Here is a 16,988-nt window from a genome sequence, read left to right as displayed (position 1 = left end):
GCCTCCAGGTTCCCCGCGCTGCGCCTGGAGGCCAGGACCCCGGGAAGAGCCACCGATCACTGGCGGGTGGGGCCCGCGGACCCGGACGGCGCGGCGGCCTGGGCGCTGGGTCACTGAAGTGGTCGTTGTGGGTGCCATTTCCTGTCCTCCGACCGGAGTGGTCACCTGTGGTCACCCCGCAGGGCAGCCTCAGGTGGGACCGTGGACGCTCTTTTGGCCTGTGACCGCACTAGTCCCGGAGCCAAGCAGATCAGAAGTGCAAGCTTTAGTTTACTTGAGTGTTTATAACTTGCGGTGCAGACTCCCCCCAAGTTAGGCATAGACATGGAGTAGGTGTAGTTAGTTATGGGCTTCCTTCTCCCCCATTGATCGTGCCTTCACTCCCCACTCCTGCCCATGCCCGGTGCCGGCAAGCATTCCAACCAAGAGGAGCATACCCACACCTCAACTCCACCCGGGAGAGGCCCTCCACCTTGGCTAAGGCTGGAGACTCATTCAAGTGCCAGATAAATGGGCAAAACATACCCCATGAAACCGTGCCCCATAGGGTTAAAAAAAAAAGCATCCGCATAGGATTAACAGAAACTGGTGACTAACAGAAATACTTGAGCTTGTCTGACAGAATAGCAGCTAAAGGAACAGTTTGCAAAAACTCTGCTTTTAACCTGCCTTCACTGACAGAGCTCACCTTAATTACTTTTGACTCCTTAGTCACCCCTATAGATAACACCTCTGACCTATGGGTCACTATAGTAACGGAGGCTTTAGTGGTTTTTCAGGAGCTTGGGGTGGGCTCCTGTCCAGTTCAAGCCGGCTAAGACTGGTTGGGATCACCAATCCTAAAACTGGGCCGGGGCCAGGTGTCTGAGGAATGACCTTTTGAGATCAGAGGGCGGAAAACTCCACCCTCAGATCATGCTAATCAGGAGGAGAAGATGTCACCGTGAGTGATTTTAGTGCTTTTCTAGATATTTGGCTCATAAAATCTCCTCCTGAAAATCTCTAACTATCTGAAGGCCTGTGCTGCCAGTTTCTCCCAGAGCACAGAGGGCATCATTCCTGATCTCCACCCTGAACTCCTTTCAGGGGGTGTTGAAGGTGAGCGGCTGCAGTGGTGGGTGACCTCATCTTTGTAGAGGCAGATGGCAAGTGACAAGTTTTAGTTGGCACCAGCACCTAAGCCTGGGGGGAGCAGGACCTCCTTGGAAGCTGCTGCAGTCAGGTGGGGAGGTTAAGGCAGGCCTACACGACATTTGGCCAAAAGGAACAGAAGCAACAGGGCCAAGTGCAAGAGGCAAATAGGAAATAGAAAAATCAAGCAGAAGCCAGAGAAAGGGCCGGTGGTTTCACAAGTATTTGTGGAGAGGGGATTATATCATCTTTCACAGTCAGCTGGAAAAGTGTAGGCTAGATTTTGCTGACAGCGGGGGTTGTTCCTCAGTTGTTAATTCTCTGCCCTAGTCATTCTGCAGGCACCGTCACCTCTGCCTGAAGTTCTAGCAAGTGCTGGCCCAGCGTTTTTAGGCAAAACCTCAAAAACTTGTGTTTGTCTATATTCCTTAATGAATCACATAAAATTCTATCTAAACTATTAGGAATCCACCACCCACCCAACCAAGGGTGAATTAAACTTCTTTTTAAGATAACTAGATAACCTGGGCATCACTTGGACCCAGTGATGGGTCCTGAACTCAAAGGTGTTTGGGCCAAAGAGGAAAATAAACATACTCAGCTATCACACCTTCCATACGCATGACCTCGCTCTGCATCCTGGGCTAGTATGTACATACTTTGTAAGCCCCAAAGGAAATGTATTATGGCATTATCCTATGTAAATAAGTATGATTTAATTATGTCTTAAATTAAGATGTTTTTTAAAACAAAGCTTTCAATAACAGTGTAGTTTTTAAATTTATTTTTATTGGAGTATAGTTGATTTACAATGTTGTGTTAGTTTCAAGTGTACATTAAAGTGATTCAGTTATATATATATATATTTTTTTTCAGAGTCTTTTCCCATATAGATTATTACAAAATATTGAGTATATTTCCCTGTGCTATACAGTAGGTCCTTGTTGTTTATTTTATACATAGTAGTGTATATATAATAACAGTGTAGTTTTAAACTATTGTTTAGAATGACCACATATAGTATGCCTTACTAAGTTAGTAAGATAATTTTCTTTTTAATAATAGAATAAAAAAAACAGGTTGCTCAGCAAACAGGAAAAGTAAATTTAAAAGCTTTTATATAAAGAAAAAATAAGAAAATAAAGTTGAAGTTATACTGGATGCACCTAAAACTGTGTTTTGAAACATATGTAATGACTTCTGTTTCTGGCAGTATGTGGCCACGAGACGTAATGAAAAACCCTCGGGTTACAAAACACGTAGCAATGCTGGGTACAATATTACAAGCATAATTTCAAATGACCAGTTCCGTTCTCACGGCAGTTCTGTTTTCCGTGGTCTCTGCTGGCTCCTATTCATGATTGCTATGAAGTGATGTACTGGAAGCTCGTGTTTCTGGGCTCTTCTCTGTGGGAATTCCCAAGTTCTGGGTGGAATGTGCATTCCTCCAGAGTGGATTTGGGTTTTGCCTGCCATACTCTTCTTAGCGCTGCTTGTCTTGGTCTAGTGTGATCGTGTTTTTCACAGTCTGGTGTGTCCTGGACCACAGGAAGTGTGTATCTCCAGGGGCCAAAAAACAGAAGCCAGAAACTACAGGAAGCCAGCACTGCCCTGGGAGCATTTGCTGATCTCAGTAAGCCAAAGCGTTGGTGTAACTGACATCAGAAGAGGAGACAAGACTTGGGCCCTGAGGACACTTGCGAGTGAGCTGGAGAGCACCAGAGGAAGCCCTTGCAGAGCTCCCCTCAGTGACAGGGTGAACCTGGGCAAAGCCACCTGCTAGCAAAAAACCTGCAAAGAAAGTCCACAGGATGTGTGTCTATCTCAGGTGGGGATAAATATCTCAAGGCCTATTCTCTCTTGAGTCTGGGGTTAGAACATACACATGCCTCCCACGGTCCAGGACATGCCAAGCTCTAAAATTAAAATTTCTCTTTAGCAAAAGATACTATAAAAAGTGAAATGACAAGCCACAAACCGGGAAATCATTTAACTCGTGAGGAATTGGTATCCAAAATACATAAAGTGTTTCCTACTTATTAACAAGAAGGACAAGCCACCCGAAAGAATCAGATAGGGGCTACCTCTGGAGGGGATTTGGAGACTGGAGTGAGGTCTACATGGAAGGGAGCCTTGGGGCTTCAGTTCTATTTGTAATGGTTAGTTCTTTTTTTATTTTTGGTGGTTTAAAACAAATTTATTTTCTCACAGTTCTGGAGGTTAGAAGTCCAGTAATGGTTAGTTCTTAAGGTATATTGGGGGTACATGAGCGTTTGCTTTCTTATGTACACGGTTTTGATTTGTAAGAAATATTTCATAATGCATTTTGATGAGTTAAAAAACCCCACAAATGTTTTGTTTCATTTGGTGCTTCAAAGTTATATGATCGTTTTCTTTTCTTTTTTCTTTTTTTACTTTTTGGCCGTGCCATGAATCATGTGGGATCTTAGTTTACGAATCAGGGATCCAACCCGTGCCCCCTGCAGTGGAAGCACAGAGTCTTAACCACTGGACCACCAGGGAAGTCCTGATATGATCATTTTAGACGCCCACTGTTTCATGGAAAAGATGTAGATTCCAATGATACTACTAGGAAGTCTGTCTTCTTGTACACTGACATGATGACCAGGCTTATCCAGCAAGGTCCTGTGTCTATGAATCCTGCATATATAACCATGCTCTAACTCATCCTAGATGGACCAACCAGGATAAAACTTGCATCCAGCTTGGAAGATCTGCCTTCACGTTTCTCCCGCCTCACCAAGTGGCTGTTACTGGAGACTTTCCAACCCTCTGATGGACAAAGGTCACTACCAACTAAGCGAGAAGCTGAGTGCTGCCACTAAGAACTTAGTTGTTATAATACCAGTGTCCTCAAGATGAAAATATGTCATAGTAGCCTGCGAGGGCTGCTGTAACAAAGGACCACAAGCTGAGTGGCTTAAAACAACAGAAATTTATTGTCTCACAGTTTTTCCTGGAGGTTGGAGTCCTAAATCAAGGTGTCAGCAGGGCCACGCACCCCCTGAGACCCTGGGTAGCATCCTTCCTTGCCTCTTCCTAGCTGTGGTGGCCAGCAGTCCTTGCTGTCCCTAGGTTTCTGCTGCATCAGTCCAGTCTCTGCCTCTGTCTTCACAAGGCGTACTCCTTGTGTGTCTTCCCTGAGTCTTCCTTCTGTGCATGTCTGTGTATCTAAATTTCCCCGTAGTATAAGGACACTGCTCATATTGGATTAGGGCCCACCCCAATGACCTCATTATAACTTGATTACCTCTGTAAAGACCCTCTCTCCAAATAGGGTCATATTCTGAGGTCCTGGGGGTTAGGGCTTCCATATAGCTTCAGTATATCTGGGGGAAACACAATTCAACCCATAACATATGTCAAAAACCACACCAAATGGGAGATTATGAGTGACTTTATTTTTTTTTAATGGAAAAAATTTTTAAGCTTTATTGAGATATAATTGACAAAACATTGTGTAAGTTTAAGGTGAGTAATGTAATGATTTGACATATGTACAGTTGACCCTTGAACAACAGGGTTTGAACTGCATGGGTCCACTTACACCTGTAGTTTTTCAATAAATATAGTACCTGTATTTTCCTTTTACAGGTCTTTACATTAACTAAGTGTAGGGAAAAGTTTGTGTTCGATTAGCAATCACAATATGCGGAATCAAAAGAACTGGGGTTTGAGTCCTGATTCGGTACAAACTGCGTCAGCTTCCTGCCCTTTGAGGCAGAGATAGCAGTACCTGCATTTCGACTGCACAGGGGGTTGGCGCCCCTCACCCCTGAGTTGGTCAAGGGTCAAGTGTATATATTGCAAATTATTACCACAGTCAGGTTAGTTAACACTCCCCTCGCCTCAAATAGGTATAATTTGTGTGTGTGGTGAGAACTTTTAAGATCTACTCTATCAAATTTCTAATATACAATCCAATATTCCTAACTATGGTCACCATGTTGTACATTACATGCCCAGTATTTATTCATCTTATAACTGGAGGTTTGTAGCCTTTGACCGCCTTCACCCATTTCCCCCTGATTCCCCACTCCAACCCCTGCCCCTGCCAGCTGCCAATCTGCTCTGTTTCTATGAGTTCGGTTTTTTTATTCCACATATAAATAAGATTATACAGTATTCATCTTTTTCTGCCTGTCTTATTTCACACAGAATCATGCCCTCTAGGTTCATCCATGTTGTTGCAATGGTGCAGTGGCAGGATTTACTTCTTTTTTATGGCTGAATTATATATACATATATATGTGTGTGTATATATATATATATATATATATATATATATATATATATATATATACACATACATATATGTGTAACATTTTCTTTTTTCTTCTCTTTTCCATAAAATTTTTATTTTATTTTTTATTGAGATATAGTTGACATATAACATTGTATTAGTTCCAGGTGTACAACATAATGATTCAATATTTGTATATATTGTGAAATGATGACCACAGTAAGTCTAGGTAACATTCATTACCACACATAGTTGCAAACTTTTTTTTCTTGTGATGAGAACTTTCAAGATCTATTCTCTTAACTTTTTAAAAAATTAATTAATTTATTTATTTATTTTTGGCTGCATTGGGTCTTCGTTGCTGCGCGCGGGCTTTCTCTAGTTGCCACGAGCGGGGGCTACTCTTCGTTGCAGTGCGCGGGCTTCTCATTGCGGTGGTTTCTCTTGTTGTGGAGCACGGGCTCTAGGTGCGTGGGCTCAGTAGTTGTGGCTCTCGGGCTTAGTTGCTCTGCGGCATGTGGGATCTTCCTGGATCAGGGCTTGAACCCGTGTACCCTGTATTGGCAGGCGGATTCTTAACCCCTGCGCCACCAGGGAAGCCCCTTCAATTAGATTTGATTAAAATTAAAAAGGTAGATGTTATCTTGAAATTTGATGAAAAAAATCTTGAGGAAAATAAGTCTTGTTGGCACAAGTACTATAAGAATTCAAAGTATGAGGCAAGTGATTTATCAACTCAAAAAGTTCAAAATGCTTAAGTTTTGTTTACATCTGATGGTCAAGTACAGATCTTTAAGTTTTCATTTATACCTGCTCTGCGTCTTTTGATACAATACAGGATTCCTCTTAAGTCTTTATTATTTTTCCTCCAAATAACAAATAATAAAGACTTAGGAGGAATACTGCAACTCCAAAAAAATTGTAGTTATTTCTCAAGGTTGTAACCTATAACATGAAAGTAGTGAAGCTTCAAGGTCAGTTTAAACACGCACATTACAGTTAATTGTATCTGTTAGAATGTGTGTTACAGAACATTTAAAACGATGTAAACCACGATTGTAAAGAAAGTTAAATTTGCTTGCAAGCCTGCTGATGACTGGCTGCCCCTTTCGAGGATCTCTGTGGTCTTGGTATTGTTATCCCACCCAGAAGAGAAACTGTAAATTCACCTGCAGGCCTGAAAAATACCCCAGACCATGAGTATGGACTTTCACTGTACCGGCTAGGTTAGCTGCATAGAAATGTTTATAGCCGATTCATCTTCAGAAACACTGTGGAGCCTCCTGCTTCCTCTGGTTACTGCCCAGCGTCAATCCCTCCGTGGAAGCTCCCTTGCAATGATCTCATGTGAGTCTCCAGCTTAGCTCCTGCCCCTTCTCCCCGCCGCCCCCCGCCGCCCCCAGCCCTCTGTGTTCTCCGTTCTGTGATACAGACTCTTCCATCTTCTGCCTCCATGAAAGCCCATTTTACCTCATTGTCTTAAAGGAAGCCAAACTTTTCCCAAGCATTCTGCTTTTTTTTTTTTTTAATATTTATTTTATTTTTAGCTGCATCGGGTCTCAGCTGCGGCACGCGGGTTCTTCGTTGGGATCTTTGTTGCAGCACGCGGGATCCTCCATTGCGGCATGTGGGATCCTCCACTGCAGCGCGTGGGCTCCTCATTGTGGCACGTGGGCTCAGTAGTTGTGGCGTGCGGGCTTAGTTGCCCCACAGCATGTGGGATCTTAGATTCCCGACCAGGGATCGAACCTGTGTCCCCTGCATTGGAAGGCTGATTCTTAACCACTGGACCACCAGGGAAGTCCCCCAAGCATTCTGCTTTAAGTCTGGGTGTAAATTCATCCTTGAATCAAACCGGAGGTGGGGTTTGGGTCAGGCAGAATTTCCATGCCTCATGCCTATCATAATTCCTCTTATGCAAAAATAGCTGATCTTTTAAGACTGTCAATTAGTTGTTCCATTTATTTACTTAGCACATATTAAGCACTGACTCCATGCCAGGTTTTGTGGTGCAAGCTGGGGCATTGATCAGTGACTTGCCAATTTAGTAGGCATCAGTGCCTGTCTTCATGGCATTTGTAGTCTGGAGACAGACATTAAACAAGTTATCACGGTGCTGTGGATGCAAATAATGGAAAGTCAGGAGAGGCTTCCCTGATTAAGTGATGACTCCACTGTGATGAAACTGGGTGACTGGAATTAACTAGGGACATAGACGGTGTGGGGGTGAACATTTCAGGCGGAAAGAATAGCACGTGCTAAGGTCCTGTGGTTAGTAGGACCATTGTTCCAGTGAACGGAAGGGTAGTCATGGCTAGAGCCCTGAGACTGAAGCTGGCCTGCTAGGGAAGGAGGCTGCAGAGTCATTAGGAGGCAGACCACACGTGGTCTCATAGTGGAAGATTAGGATTTGGTTTCTGTACTGAGAACAATGAGAAGCCACTTGTTGATTTTAAGCAGGGAATTGGAACTGTGTTCTGAAAAGGTCCCTCTGGCTTTAGTGTGGAAAGTGCATGGGGGGGGTGGGGTGGCGGGGAGACAAGGGCGGATGTGACACCAGTGGGCAGCGGGACTCCTGTGGCCTGTGTCGTGGCGGAGGCCACGGAGATGGAGAGAAGGGGCGTCCAGGAGGATTTAGGAGATTAGATGAACAGTGTGGAATATGGGGGCGGAGAGTCCCGAGAAATCATCCCGCATAACTGGTGCCTGGTGACGCCACTCCATGAGCATAAGAACACAGGAAAAGAGCCCTATCTTGGGTTTTAAAATAGCAGTTCAGGGGCTTCCCTGGTGGCGCAGTGGTTGAGAATCTGCCTCCCAATGCAGGGGACACGGGTTTGAGCCCTGGTCTGGGAGGATCCCACATGCCACAGAGCAACTGGGCCCGTGAGCCACAACTACTGAGCCTGCGCGTCTGGAGCCTGTGCTCCGCAACAAGAGAGGCCACGATAGTGAGAGGCCCCCGCTCGCCGCAACTAGAGAAAGCCCTCGTACAGAAACGAAGGCCCAACACAGCCAAAAATAAATAAATAAAATAATTTAAAAAAAAAAAAATAGCAGTTCAGAGGCTTTGCGTTTCGGGCGCGTCTGGCTTGTCTTCCCTCAGCTCTGAGCCCACCTCAGACACCGCGTCCTCGACCTGGATGCAAACTCAGACCTTCTCACTTTTTGAAGGACCAAGTAGGTACCAGGCCAGCCAAGTCGCCCAGCCACAGCGTGAGAAAGATCCAGAACTGGCCCTATGCAGTCTGGAGAAAGAGACGAACACTAAACAAGCAAGTGTATTCCATCCGGACAAACGCGATCAGCAACAGACCCCAAGCCACCAGAGGCGCGAAAGCCACCTTGCGACTTGAAGGGAGAATGCACCTTCTGCGCATGCCCGGGGCTGGCGCGTTCGCGGGGCCAGCCCGGATGACGTCTCCTCGCGGCGTCTACGCCTGACGTCACTTTCCGGCGCTGGCAGGAAGAAGCGCTAGGCGGCGCACGTGGGTGGCTGCACCGCGGGCGGTAGATGGCGGGTTCTGCAGGGCTGTCGCTGTGCGGGCATGCGCTGGTGGTGCGGGGCGGCAGCCGGTTGCTGGCCACCTCCACTTCGAGCAGGTGAGGGGTCTGGGTCTGGAGCAGGAGCCAAGGCTGCGGTCGCGCGTCGGTGCCTTGAGACCCCGGCTCTCCCGCACAGCCGGGGTTGCACCCGCCTTGGGGTGACCCCGGGGAGCCCCACTGCTACCTGTGAGCTCTCCGTTGCCACCTGGGCCCGGCCGCGTGCCTGCGCCGCGGAATGTCCGCTCTCCGCGCCTTTCTCCCAAGACCCGCCCGGGGGTTCCCTAGCCGCCTGCCCAGAGCCCCGCGCCCTCCGCGGTGGGTCTGCGGCGCTCTTTGAGGGCTCGGCGCGGGACACTTCCGGGCTCTGCGAGGTCCGGGGGACGCTGGTCCTACCCTCTCTGGAGAGAGGGGTGGAAAGCAGCCCTTGCTTTCCCTTGGGGAGAGGGCTTTACTCCCGGGGACCAAGTTCGGCGCACTCCCTCTCTCCCCTCCCTCTTCCTGCGTAGGTGCCTGTTTCCTCCTCCCAGCCCACATCCCTCGACCCCGCCCTACTTGCCCTTCGGGGCTGGAGGGTTTTATCTGACACCTCCTCGCTCGGGGGTACTCCAGAGCCACTGCGCGCACCTCCCTAGTGGCCCATTACAAGGTCCTGCTTTTGCTTTCGCTACTTTCACGCCCCTTCCTTATCGTTCCCGGGATTTTTAAATCAGTAAATGTTTGTTGATCGAATAGTCTTGACCCAGGAGCCTCTTGGATATTAGTAGTGGTCAGTTTCGGCGTCTGTTTTCTTTCCCAGGGTAGTTTTGATTCTTCCATACTTGAAACAATGTGTCTGTCAAATGTAAAGGTACTCTCTGTGTTCTTTGTTCAGTGTTTGGTTTCAGAGATCCAATAAGATGTTAAGTTTAGATTTCACAGATTTATTCACAAACCTGTTGTCTGTCCCAGGTTATTTTGTTTTAGAGCCTCGGGGGATCTAACACATGCCACAGTGAGAGATGGCTAAATTAGACTCCATCTGGTTGCTTCATTCCATACCTTTTGAGGAAATCTAGTGGCTGGCTGGCACAGCTTCTGGCTTGGAGGACTGTTTCTCTTCCTGCACTGCAGTGTTCCACGTGAAAAGAGTTTGGCTGCAGTCACTTTAAAGGCTATAAATTTGCACGATGTCTTCTCTGTGCCAGGCACTGGAGGGGGAGCTCAGGGTCTGATAGGGAAGGTGGGTGGCTTCTATACTGGTAAATGCTTGGCAGCCATGGGAGCTTTTCTGGGGCAGATGAGACATTTTTCTAAACAAGTTATGGCGGTTTTAAACTTGGGTGCAAAAGACCCTCTGAAAACTCAATAACATCAGAATATAACTTCTTCTTACATAGCCATCTTGCACTGATGTTCTGCTTATCAAAGAACGGTATATTACTTCCTGTTGAGTTTTTGTCCTCACTTATTTCACTTAACTGACTTTTATGGACAGACCATATCAGTTATGTATGGCAAATATAAATAGGTTAAGCAAATAAAGCTCCTTAACTGTTCCCTGAAATATCTTATTTATTTATTTATTTATTTATTTATTTATTTATTTATTTATTTATTTTTGTCTGTGTTGGGTCTTCGTTTCTGTGCGAGGGCTTTCTCTAGTTGCGGCAAGCGGGGGCCACTCTTCATCACGGTGCGCGGGCCTCTCACTGTCGTGGCCTCTTGTTGCGGAGCACAGGCTCCAGACACGCAGGCTCAGTAGTTGTGGCTCACGGGCCCATTTGCTCCGCGGCATGTGGGATCTTCCTAGACCAGGGCTCGAACCCGTGTCCCCTGCATTGGCAGGCAGATTCTCAACCACTGTGCCACCAGGGAAGCCCCTCCTGAAATATCTTATGGAGACAGTTTCTTGTGGATAAGACCCTTAGTGAGTACGCAAATTTTTTTTGATCCAGGTTAAAAAAAAAAAAAAGAAATGAGCATTATAATTAACGAAGTGCTTCCTTTAAAATGTTTTTGTTATTTTTTTCTTTAGTGATGATGACAGCCTCTTCATATATGATTGCAGTGCTGCAGAAAAGGAGACACAAGAGCATAAAGGGTGAGATGGTAGGGGCGCCTCTTCAGGGCTGATGCATGGTTTGCATAATGGGACCGTTTAGTCTGAGGTGTAAGCTGTTGTCTTATTTGCTGAATTCTTCATTTCTGTGACCCGGCTGTGTGGATAAACCAGGTGCCACCTCAGGAGAGAAATGTGGAACTACCTTTCAAATTCGGCATTAAGAATATTAGCACCTTTTAAAATACTTTAAATTCGTTTTTGTCAGTAATTAGCTATTTTACTGGCACTTTGAAATAACAGGGCAATTTTAAATGCATTGAAAGCATGTATATGAAATTAATTTTAGCTAACTGAAAGATAAAAGTAGAGTATGGTTTTAAAAAAATTTTTATTGGGGTATAGTTGATTTACAGTGTTGTGTTAGTTTCAGGTGTACAGCAAAGTGAATCAGCTATACATCTATATATACATCCACTCTTTTTTAGATTCTTTTCCCATATAGGTCATTACAGAGTATTGAGTAGAGTTCCCTGTGCTATACAATAGGTCCTTATTAGTTATCTGTTTTATGTATAGTAGTGTGTATATGTCAATCCCAATCTCCCAATTTATCCCTCTCCACCTTTACCCCCTGGTAACCATAGGTTTGTTTTCAGAGTATGGTCATTCTGTATGGTGGTTTTCTTTAGAAGAATCGGGCTTGGGGCCCACTTTATTTTTCTTAATATGATTTGATCCCTGCCTCTAGTTGTAGATGAGTTCATGTCCTTGAGGGAGTGGGCCTCTGAGGGTCTTTGCAGCTCAGCCCTTGGGATTCTGGTGTGTATGCCGAGAGACTTTTCTGTTTAATTAGCTTTACTCCTTAAACATTAGAGTGGTCTCTAACCTCCCCATGTCCCCTTAATATGTTTTCTATTCTGGCTACGTGAACCTCATCACATTTTCTGCGTCCGATTGCGTTATAAACGCACAGGGCTGGCCTGGAGGGCGCAGTCTCACTTGCTGAGGTAAGGCCTGACCTGTCCCCTCTCTTTCTCAGGGAGGACGGACAGCCCGTGGATAAGGGGAGTGACACGATTCTGGCGTCCACCTTCTCCAAGTCTGGCAGCTATTTTGCTTTAACTGATGACAGTAAGCGTCTGATTCTTTTCCGTACAAAACCATGGCAATGTCTGAGTGTCAGGTATGAAATGCTAACATTGAATCGTTATGATGTTGAACGCACGGCTTACACTTGCATGCGAATAACAATAGTGACAGTAGCGATAGTGTAAGAAGCTAACACAGAGCACCAGTTCTGTGCCAGGAGCTGTTTCGAGTGCTGTACTTGTGTTAACTGATTTAATTCTCATAACAGGCCCGTGAGTGGGGCGGGGCGGTGTTCTCACCCGCACCGCTGCTCAGGAAACTTTGAAGCAGTTCCAGTTACTCAGCTCAGCTGGGCCCTGTCCTGGTCACTGGCTACAGAGTCTGTGCCCCTGGCCACTGTGCCATCGTGCTTTCCAAACAGTGTTCCTCCAGTCTTGTGGTGGCAGAAATAGAGAACGCCAGCATGCCCCCTGAGAGTGTGTCGGGGGCTTCGTGTAAGTTAAGGCACCTGGGCCACGTTTTTAACTTGGTGAGTTTTTAAGTCGGTGCACTTACTTGAGGATCTCAAGGGCTGGGGGCTCGGCATTGATGGGAGATGATGTCAGTAACTCAGCAAGAACATAGCCGTCACTGGGCCTAGGTGTTTCCTCTTACCCAGCCAAGTCCTGTGCATGCTCTTCCGACTTTTTATTCTTCTCCTGCATCTCTCTCCATCATTTCCTCGAAGGGAGCGGGCACTGCGGTTTTCTGAGCGCTCGCTTCCCGAGAGCTTCCTCGTCTTTGGAGAGGAGGTGGGTGATGCTGACAGTCGGCTGGGGGCAGATGTAAATGTCCTTTGGCTTTGATACGCTCTTAACTTGCACCTTCTCTGTTTCCTTCGGAGGGTGCAGGCTGGCTTTATTTTGATTGTTCCTTGACACTGATGGAAACACCCACCTGGAGCAGAGCTGGCCCTTCCCCTCCTCCTCGCCTCCCTGCGGCTGCAGGGTTTAACTGCCCTCTCATAATCAGAGATAAACGTGTGCGGTTATAACGTTCTAACTACTGAAGGGCCAAGGTCAAGGAATTTCCTGTTGTAGCCGACTCACACCTGTATTGGGACAGCTACACTTCTAAGATTTTTATCTCATCCTATTTGCTAAGAGAAGGATAAAAAGCCAGATTCCAGGTGGCATCAAAAGCAAGGAGTACCCACTCTGCCCTCGATTCCAGTCAGGTTAAAAATAAAGTCCAGTAACATTACTTCGTTTTTACCTTATACATGTTTTTGTGTATTAGATGGGCAATAGATGCTCATGTTTTTTTTTTTTTTTTAAGAAATTTTTCGGTTTTTTTTTAACCCCACATTTGTTTATTTATTTATTTATTTTTGGCTTTGTTGGGTCTTCGTTTCTGTGCGAGGGCTTTCTCCAGTTTTGGCAAGCGGGGGCCACTCTTCATCGCGGTGCGCAGGCCTCTCACTATCGCGGCCTCTCTTGCTGCGGAGCACAGGCTCCAGACGCACAGGCTCAGTAGGTGTGGCTCACGGGCCTAGTTGCTCCACGGCATGTGGGATCTTCCCAGACCAGGGCTCGAACCCGTGTCCCCTGCATTAGCAGGCAGATTCTCAACCACTGCGCCACCAGGGAAGCCCGATGCTCATGTTTTAAAAGCTTAAAACAGACAATTAAAAGGATGTACAGGGAATCTCCCTGCACCCGTGCCCTCCAGCTATTGCCCACAGTCAATTACAGTTTCCAGCCCCAAAATGACTCTTAAATGTGTGTTGCCGTATAGCCACAGGATAATTGATGATGAGCTGCTCCTTCCTGCCGATGTGGATTCACATCACCCTCAACCGGAGAGGCCTGTGAGGCAGCGTCCTCCTGCCAGCATAGCCGGAACATTAGCGGGTCACTTAGAGCACAGACGATGTCATGTATTTTCGGGGTTCAGGGTTGAACATCGCCGGGAACGTTGGGGTTTCTGACCCTGAGCTCCCCCACAGGGATCCTTGCAGGTAGCCTTGGTTTTGCTTCCACAGCCTGTAGGGAGCGGGGAGGGCAGGCCCGCGACAGTGATGGCAGGTGATGGTAGCTGATGAGGCCGCCAGGGCTGCCGTGACGAACACCACAGCTTAAACCGCAGGTATTTAGTCCTCACAGTTGTGGGGGCTGAGGTCCAAGATCAAGGCGTCAGCAGGATTGGCTTCTCCTGGGCGTGGCCTGTAGATGGCCACCCTCTTGCTGTCCCTTCACGCGGTCACCCCCCTGTGTGCTGTTTTCCTCTTGTGAGGATGCCCGTCACGCTGGGTCGGGGTCCACCTGAGCAGCCACGGTGCACCTGAATCACCTCTCTAAGGGCTGTCTTTCCAAATACAGCCACATTCTGAAGTCTGGGGGGTGGTTTAGATTCCAGCATGAATCTGGGGGTGGGGGGACACAGTTCAGCCCGTAACAGTAGTTAATCTCCTTTCTTGACCCTGACTGCTGACTTTTTTTTTTTTAATAGATTTTTTTTTAAAGTATTTATTTATTTATTTATGGCTGTGTTAGGTCTTCGTTTCTGTGTGAGGGCTTTCTCTAGTTGTGGCAAGCGGGGGTCACTCTTCATCGCGGTGCGCGGGCTTCTCACTACTGCGGCCTCTCTTGTTGTGGAGCACAGGCTCCAGACACGCAGGCTCAGTAATTGTGGCTCATGGGCCTAGTTGCTCCGTGGCATGTGGTATCCTCCCAGACCAGGACTCGAACCCGTGTCCCCTGCATTGGCAGGCAGATTCTCAACCACTGCGCCACCAGGGAAGCCCCTGACTGCTGACTTTTGTCTATGGAGTCTCCATACCTTACACCAGATTCTCAAAGGGGGCTTTGCCCCAAAAGATGAAAATCAAACGATCTAAAGGAATCTGGCAGTAATTCTTCTCTTAAAGTAAAGGCTGTTTGGCCGTGCTGCTGGTGCGCCCACCGGCGTACCTTGAGGACATGCAGACTGATTCTGCCTTCAGCGTGATGTTTCAGAGCTCTGATCGCCCTCCAAGGACATCCGTAAATCTGCGTCTGACCCTCAGGTTGATGAGGGGACCCGGGCAATGATCAGAGGACCCAGGGGATCCGGCCTGGGTCAGAGGAGACTCGGGGTCTTCAGGACTGAAGGGCGTGTTGGAGGTACACCCGATGGAGCCGATGGCAGAGACGTCTGTGCTGGGCAGTACTTCGTGAAGAGCAGCAACTGCGTGCAGTCCCGTCGTTTTCTTGGCCTCCCTCTTCATGGACATGTCTTACCTGCCTTTCACTTGTTCTGCTCTTCCAAAAAGTGCTTCAGTGTATTATCATATACAGACGTAATTTTTCTCATTTATCTGTAAAAGTTGCCAAAACTGAGTCGCCAAGTCTGAAGATGTGTATTTGTAAATTATGTCGCTTATCACAAATGGTCTTCCCAAGGGCTTTTCCCTTTACCCCCCCCCCCGAGTGCAGGAGCAGCGCCTCACACCCCAGCACTGAGTAGCGTCTAACCTTGGACTTGGGGCTGTGTGAGAAGAAAAGTGGGACCTTGCGTGCTCGCCTTGTTAGGAGAGAGGAGAGCAGCCTCACCCTGAAGAACTGCTTGTATCTTGTGAGCTGTCTTCTCACGCCCTGTGCTTTCCTGCGGGGTGGTTGGGGAACGTGGGTTTTTCCCATTTGTGTTAAACGCGTCCATCCACTGCGGCTGTCCTGTCACCCGGCCGTCCGTATAGCGTCGCGTGCTGAGCGAGACACTTCGGGTGAGCCTCGGCCGACAGGCTCCCCCAGGCCGCCGTCCAGAGCTGCCACGGGCGTGCTTGTGTGCAGACCTGCCCCTGTGGGGTCTGCGGGAGGGCAGCTGAGGGCAGGTTCGCAGGTGTCCTGTCTGGTCCCTGGAGCAGTGTGCTTTCCTACCACAGCAATTTTTTCCATTCTCCCCCTTGAATTTTTTTGGTTCATGTAAAAATTTGGGAACCTCAGAAAAGGCCAAAGTGGGAACAAAAACAGACCACCCTGGATCTCATCATCCAGAGATCCCAGCAAGAGACACCGCGCGGCCCTCCAACTCGGCGTTTGCCTCCCCGGCACCTGCCTTCCGCCTGCGCCAGTTCCCTCGCGGGATCTGTTTCTGCCCCTGGAGACCTGTTTTGTCCTCCTCGAGATCACCTCCTCCCAGGCCGTGAGGCCACGGGCCTGACCTCTCTTTGGATGAAGGTGATTCTTCACCTAGGGGGTGTGCCCACTGTTAGGGCTCTTGACCCCTGGGTCCCTCGCAGGCCCACTGACCACTTCTGTGACGCGTGGGTGCGGGCGCAGGGCCTGCTGGTGGGGAGAGTTGGCGGCCAGCTTGCTCTTGCTCTGTAGGTGGCAGCTCTGGACTTGCTGGAAGGCAGACACGCGGGTGAACTGCCACTTCTGTGTGCGTTCCGCGGGCGGGTAGGGATTTCACTCTGGACGTGGGCATGGGGGTGTCCACGCAGCCTGCCGCACTCCTGGGTCCTGGTTCCGGAGGTCCTGCCCTTCTGCCGGGGTGGCACGGCAAGCGCCCAGGGCTCTGGGGGGCTCTGGCTGTTCTAGAAGGGTCCTGCCTCGTGCAGGGTCTGAGGAGGGAGCAGGGGGTCTGCGTGACGTCGGGCTTCTTAGTGCGAGAGTTTAGGTGAGGCCTTCTCGGGTGCGGGGCAGGGCAGGTGTTCAGACGCCTGGTCCCCGTGACCGTGCCTGGGTCCCTCCACCCTGAGGCCTGTGGGTGTGCACTGAAGGGAAGGTGCCGTGTTGTTTTGTCTCTGGAAGGTCGTGTGTCGGGGCTTCTTTCCACGTGAGACCCAATAACACTCGGGGCCGTAGACCTCAGCGGTCTTGGTGCTGGGCGTTTTCCCTTTAGTCGTACGTTCTCTTGGCTTTTAAGTTGATATCCACAGAATAACTTTGTGTAGGA

The 16,988-nt window shown here is 48.1% G+C and overlaps 1 protein-coding gene and 1 long non-coding RNA gene across 6 annotated transcripts in view; both read left to right on the top strand.

Annotated features, from left to right (window-relative positions):
- Positions 1 to 200: 200 nt before the first annotated feature.
- LOC309659782 lies at positions 201 to 5,277 on the top strand. Its single transcript, XR_014262954.1, has 2 exons — positions 201 to 1,098; positions 3,582 to 5,277. It is a non-coding gene; the product is annotated as an uncharacterized lncRNA (long non-coding RNA).
- A 3,152-nt stretch (positions 5,278 to 8,429) lies between these two features.
- The window catches only part of WDR4 (WDR4 tRNA N7-guanosine methyltransferase non-catalytic subunit), a 32,520-nt gene continuing 23,961 nt past the window's right edge, over positions 8,430 to 16,988 (top strand). The window contains exons 1-3 of one of the 5 annotated variants that reach the window (XM_082459813.1): positions 8,430 to 8,998; positions 10,956 to 11,021; positions 12,022 to 12,165. In XM_082459813.1, coding sequence (XP_082315939.1) covers positions 8,910 to 8,998; positions 10,956 to 11,021; positions 12,022 to 12,165 — 299 coding nt within the window. In that variant the 5' untranslated portion in view covers positions 8,430 to 8,909. The remainder of the gene's footprint in view (positions 8,999 to 10,955; positions 11,022 to 12,021; positions 12,166 to 16,988) is intronic. The other 4 variants (XM_082459812.1, XM_082459811.1, XM_082459810.1 and 1 more) reach the window with 4 other exon arrangements.

Source organism: Balaenoptera physalus (assembly GCF_965194825.1).
Source record: "Balaenoptera physalus genome assembly, chromosome: 4".
Classification (NCBI taxonomy): Eukaryota; Metazoa; Chordata; class Mammalia; order Artiodactyla; family Balaenopteridae; genus Balaenoptera; species Balaenoptera physalus.
Note: the sequence above shows the minus strand (reverse complement) of the source record. Positions and strands in the feature narration are given on the sequence as shown.